The following is a 6272-nucleotide window of genomic DNA, read 5'->3' as shown; positions in this document are numbered from 1 at the left end:
ACATAATCAGCAGGCAGAGCCGAGGAATGATCGGGATGCTCGACCCCCACCTCAGAATCATGATCTGGTAGGAGAAATCCTAACCATTTCGGGAGGAATAGCTGGCAGAGTAGAATCTAGCTCGGCAAGGAGAGCCCATGCCCAAAAGGTGTAGACCGAGGAGGTTTTCTTTCTTCAAAGACCGGCCAAGACCTTGAAACGAGAACCCGTGGTTTTGTCATTCACCGACGAAGATGTAAATGCGGTAATAATGCCCCATGATGATGCATTGGTGGTGACGGTAACTGTAGCCAACCATTTGCTACACCGAATTTTGGTAGATAATGGAAGCTCGGCCGACATCCTTTATTGGCCAGTTTTCAAACAGATGGGGATTGATCATTGTAGGATCACCCCATTTGGGTCTCCATTGGTCGGATTCGCAGGCGGGCAAGTCCAGCCTGTCGAAATTTTTTCACTTCCTGTGACAGTAGGGGATAGCTCCCAGACAATCAACTGTTATGGTAGATTTCTTGGTAGTCGACCGACCGTCAGCTTACAATGCAATAATTGGTCGGCCAACGCTGAATAAGTTGAAAGCGGTTACTTCAACCTACTATTTGAAGATGAAGTTCCCAACAGAGGAAGGTGTAGGAGGGGTCAAGGGAGACCAAATTGCAGCAAGGAAGTGTTATGTCACTTCCCTGAAGAAACCGTCGGAAGTTACACCTTTGACGGTGCGTACCGTGAGAAGTGGAAAGGATGAAACAAAGGGTGAACCTGCCGAGATACTGGAAGACGCGGTTGTAGCAAACGACAAAGTGGTGAAGGTCGGTTCTCAACTCTCCTCAGAGGTCCGATAAGGCCTCATCACTTTTTTGAAGGCAAATTTGGAGGTGTTTGCATGGACACATGAAGACATACTTGGTATCAGCTCTGAAGAGATACTCCACCAGCTCAACGTGGATCCCAGTGTAAAACTAGTAAAACAAAAAAGAAGGAAGTTTGCTCCTGAGCGAAACATGGCAATAGCTGAAGAAGTAGAGAAGTTGCTCAGAGCTCGGTTTATTGAAGAAGTACACTATCTCGACTGGTTAGCCAATGTAGTATTGGTTAAAAAGTCCAATGGAAAATGGAGAATGTGTGTAGACTTTACGACCTCAACAAAGCTTGTCTGAAAGATAGCTTTCCTCTCCCCTGCAATGATGCCCTGGTCGATTCAACATCTGGGTACGGCTTTCTCAGTTTTATGGATGCTTTTTCTGGTTACAACCAGATCTACATGCACCCTGAAGATAGAGAAAAAACTGCCTTCATTACTGACTGAGGCTTGTACTACTATAAGGTCATGCCTTTCGGTCTAAAAAATGCAGGGGCAACATACCAGAGATTAGTGAACAAGATGTTCCAAGAGTAGATCGGGTGAAACATAGAAGTGTACGTAGATGACATGCTAGTTAAAAGCACATTGCCACAGCACCATACAGCTGACCTACATGAAACGTTTGAAACATTGAAAAAGTATAGGATAAAGCTGAATCCTGCAAAGTGTGCGTTCGGAGTATCCTTAGGAAAATTCCTTGGCTATATGGTGTCAAACCGAGGAATTGAAGCCAACCTAGAGAAGATCCAACCAGTTTTGGATATGCAGTCTCAGAAGAATACAAAACAACTCCAACAATTGACGGGAAGAATAGCAGCACTTAATTGATTTATCTCTCGGTCCATCGATAAGTGTCTACCATTCTTCAAAATCCTCCGGAAGGCCTTTGAATGGTCTGAGGAGTGCGAGGAAGGCTTTGGAGCATTGAAGAAATATTTAGCTAGTGCACCTTTGCTAAGCCAAACAGTCCCAGGAGAAGTGTTGTATTTATACATGGCAGTCTCTCCAACAGCAGTTAGTGACGCCCTTATACGAGAAGAGGGGGTGCAGAAACCGGTATACTTCATCTGCCGAAGCTTGAAAAGGGCCGAGGAAAGGTATCCCCAAATGGAGAAGCTGGCCTTCGCTCTAACCATTGCCACGAGAAAACTTTGGCCGTATTTTCAAGCTCACATGATAAGAGTGCTTACTGAATTCCCTCTCAGGAAGGTACTTTGCAAGGTGGATTTATCCGGAAGACTGGCTAGTTGGGCAATTGAGCTTGGAGAGTTTGATATAGAGTTCATTCTTTGAAACTCCATCAAGGGTCAGGCGTTAGCAGACTTTCTGGCAGAGTTTACAAACTTACCAGATGTTACACAATGGCCAAAGGATGAAACTTGGGTAGTTTATGTGGATGGATCGTCCACAAGAAGAAACAGTGGAGCTGGGGTAGTACTCATCACCCCAGAAAGGGAAAAGCTGCATTGTTCCATAAGGTTGGAATTCAAAACTACCAATAATGAAGCCGAGTATGTGGCTGTGATAGCTGGACTAAGCCTAGCTCGAGAAATGTGAGCCGAATTCATAGAGGTACAAAGCGATTCTCAAGTGATTATTGGGCACATCCAAGGGGAATTTGAAGCAAAAGGAAATAAAATGAAGCTATACTTGACAAAGGTGCAAGACATGCAGAGCTCTTTCAAAAAGTTTTACATTGTGAAAATCCCAAGGGAAGAAAACGAGAAAACCAACCATCTTGCTCGGATTGCATCAACCGAGGAGAATGTAAGGGAATCTGAAGAGGAAACTTAGACCTTGGCCCGATCTACAATAACCGAGGAAGTTTTTGTCTTGACAGCAAAAATAGTGCCAGACTGGCAGAAGGAAGTGGTTGAGTATCTGGAAAAAGGGATTCTCCCAGATGAAAAAAAAAGCACTTATCCAGCTGAGAAAAAAGGCTGCCAGATTTACAATGGTGCATGGAACCTTGTACAAACAAGGTTTCATGCTGCAACTTCTCAAATGCATTTCCTGAGAAGAAGGTAATTATGTACTTCGTGAAATTCACGAAGGCATTTGTGGGAATCATTCAGGTTCAAGAATGTTGGCGCATAAGGCAGTTCGGGCAGGCTTCTACTGGCCCAATATGACTAAGGACTCGGTGGAAATGGTCAGACATTACGACAAGTGCCAACTTTTTGCCAATATCAACAAGCAACCCCCCAAGGAGTTAAGCTCAATCTTTTCACCATGGCCCTTCTCGCAATGGGGGGTAAATATAGTGGGATTGCTACCTCGTGGTAAGGGGGTGTTCGATTTGCAGTAATGGCAGTGGATTATTTTATGAAGTGGGTGGAAGTAGAAGCCCTAGTAAACATAACAGCCAAAAGCATAGAGAAATTCTTATAGAAGAATGTCATCTGCCGGTACGGCATTCCACATGCGTTCATCACGGACAATGGAAAGCAATTCGATTGAGATTCATTCAAAGAATAGTGTGCTAAACTCCATATAAGAAATTATTTCTCGTCCCCCGGTCATCCCCAAGCAAATGGACAAGTGGAGATTACTAACAAATCAATCTTCAAACTTTTGAAGAAGAAGCTTGGTGACCGAAAAGGAGATTGGGCAGAAGATATCCTGGAAGTCCTATGGGCATATCGGACTATGAGGATAACTCTAACCGAAGAAACCCCCTATGCACTGGCCTTTGGGTCTGAGGCAGTCATACCTGCGGAAGTAGGCTCAGGCAGCTTCCGAGTAGAGATTTTCCGACTTGAGAGTAATGACAAAGGCCTATTTCTACATCTGGATTTGCTGCAGGAGAAGCGAGATCAAGCTCAAGTATCTATGTCAGCATATCAAGAAAGAGTAGCTCGGTATTTCAACAAGAAGGTTAGGCACCGAAGCTTCCAAGTTGGAGATTTGGTATTACGAAAGGTTACCATAGCCACTAAGGACCCAACCGAGGGCAAGTTCGCTCCCAGTTGGGAAGGACCCTACAGGGTAATTGACAACCGAAGAATGGGAGCTTATTACCTTGAAGATTCCGAGGGAAAGATACTTCCCCGACCATGGAACGCAGAGCATCTCAGAAAGTACTTTGTTTAAATTGTAATTTCTTTTAAGGAGATTTATTGTTATTTTATTTTTTGCTATGTTATGTTTTATCAAATAAAAGTCCTAAGGTTACAATAATCAAGGTGTTTCATTCACCTAACTCGCTTCTCAGGCAGGTTCCCGAGGACAGTTAGATTCGCCTCTCAATTCTCTCCTCGGATAGGTTTTCGAGAGTAGTTGAGGGAGACAGTCGAAGAGACTATAACTCACCTAACTCGCTTCTCGGGCAGGTTCCTGAGGACAGTTAGATTCGCCTCTCAACTCTCTCCTCGGACAGGTTTCCGAGAGTAGTTGAGGGAGACAGTCGAAGAGACTATAACTCACCTAACTCGCTTCTCGGGCAGGTTCCCGAGGACAATTAGATTCGCCTCTCAACTCTCTCCTCGGACAGGTTTTAGAGAGTAGTTGAGGGGGACAGTCGAAGAGACTATAACTCACCTAACTTGCTTCTCGGGCAGGTTCCCGAGGACAGTTAGATTCGCCTCTCAAATTTCTCCTCAGACAGGGTTTTGAGAGTAGTTGAGGGAGACAGTCGAAGAGACTATAGCTCACCTAACTCGCTTCTCGGGCAGGTTCCAGAGGATAGTTACATTCGCCTCTCAACTCTCTCCTCGGACAGGTTTTCAAGAGCAGTTGAGGGAGAGTTGAAATGACTATAACTCACCTAACTCGCTTCTCAGGCAGGTTCCCGAGGACAGTTAGATTTGCCTCTCAACTCTCTCCTCGGACAGGTTTCCGAGAGTAGAGTGAATAAAAAGTCACTTCTCTCCTCGGACAAGTGTTCGAGGGGACATATTCGTTTCTCAACTCTCTCCTCGAGCAAGTTTCCGAGTGTAATTGACTAACTCACCTCACCCCTCAGATAGGTTTCCGAGGAGGATTTTTGAAAATATTATACAACTCCTTGGATAGATTTCGATTTCCAAGAAAAGTTAAAATTTAAGGGTAAAGAGGCGAGTTCAGAATATCGTTTGATTAGAGAAAATGATCAATTGTCTATTTCATTAAGAAAAGAGGATATATGACAAACAGCTGAAAATTACAAAATAAACCCCCTTTGGGTTGGTTGGCTTGGAGACCTCAACAGCGACAAAAGCACCAGCAGGGGCCTGAGGATCCACGGCTTGATTATCACATAAAGGCTAACTTTCCTCAGGATTGGAGCCGAATTCAAAGATCCCTTTAGCATCAGGCATCTGCTCCTGATCGAGAGCAATAACTTTTTCCAAGGCCTCATCGGTAAATGGTAGCTCATCAGCTTCCACCTTATTAAGGTCGATAAAACAGGAAGGATCCTAAGCCCAAGCTCGGAAGGTCTCAAACCCGAAGGTAATCCCATCCAACCATGCGTTGTCGCGAGTCCAGGCGGCATACAATAGTTGCTTCTCATATTTTCAAGCTCGGTTGTCGGCCTCCTCCAGCCGAAACTCAGACTTCCTAAACTTATCCTTGAAAAAGTTTTTCTCTCATCGGCCACTGTTTGGGCCGAGCGAGCCTCCACTACCAATGGTCTCTAAATGTCTATCTCGGCCTGAACTTCTCTAACATGCTTCAGAACCTCGGCCAATCTCTCTTCGAGCAGGTTTTGATCTTCCTTCATCTTAGAATTTTCTTCGAGAAGGCGATTGTTGTTAGCCCGAAGAGCCTCTGCCTTTGTAGTCAGAGCTGAGAATTTTTTGTCAATAGTAGCCCGACCAGCTTGGGCCTTGGCAGCTTCGGTCAAAATTAAAGACTACTACTGACCAACAGCCAACAGCTCCTCAGCCAACAGTAGTCTGGTATTTTCAGCCTCGGATTCCGATAATTTTTGTTTCATCTGAGAAAATTCAGTTTTCAAATTCTCGGATTCCTTGGCAGAATTTTGCACAGGTTTCATGAAATCGCAGTAGAGTAACATCGACCTTATAATGCTCTGAAATAGAAAAAGGATTAGTATATGGACAGAACAAAACAAAAACAAAAGTCTAAGGTACTTACGACAAACTGATAAAAGAGGCTTGATTCCATCATTCCCCGAGCTGAGTGATCCCGTTACCCTGACAATTGGTCATGGGGCACCAGAGCCACCAGTGCAGAGAAAGGGTTTCCCAAAAGGTCACCCTCGAGATTGGTATGAGGGTGGCCTACCGACCAATCAACACTGGGGGGTTGTACCCGAGAATAGTCTGTAGCACGGCCACTTTCAACTCTGAACTCCTGGGCATCATGAGCGTTTACAGCCCGAGAGGTGCTTGGATAAGGCGCTTGTGAACTGGCATCAGCTTGCACCTCCTTTGCCTCAGTAACCGACGGTCGCACCTACTCGGTT

The 6272-nt window shown here is 44.9% G+C and overlaps 1 protein-coding gene across 1 annotated transcript; it reads left to right on the top strand.

Annotated features, from left to right (window-relative positions):
• The first annotated feature begins 2500 nt into the window (after nt 1–2500).
• Nucleotides 2501–3955, top strand: LOC132169538 (uncharacterized). Its single transcript, XM_059580560.1, has 2 exons — nt 2501–2629; nt 3443–3955. Exons 1-2 carry the CDS (start codon nt 2501–2503, stop codon nt 3953–3955), a joined length of 642 nt encoding a protein of 213 aa, XP_059436543.1.
• Nucleotides 3956–6272: the final 2317 nt, after the last annotated feature.

The sequence above is a fragment of the Corylus avellana genome, chromosome ca2, assembly GCF_901000735.1.
Source record: "Corylus avellana chromosome ca2, CavTom2PMs-1.0".
Taxonomy (NCBI): domain Eukaryota; kingdom Viridiplantae; phylum Streptophyta; class Magnoliopsida; order Fagales; family Betulaceae; genus Corylus; species Corylus avellana.
This window is presented reverse-complemented; position numbering and strand designations above follow the sequence as displayed.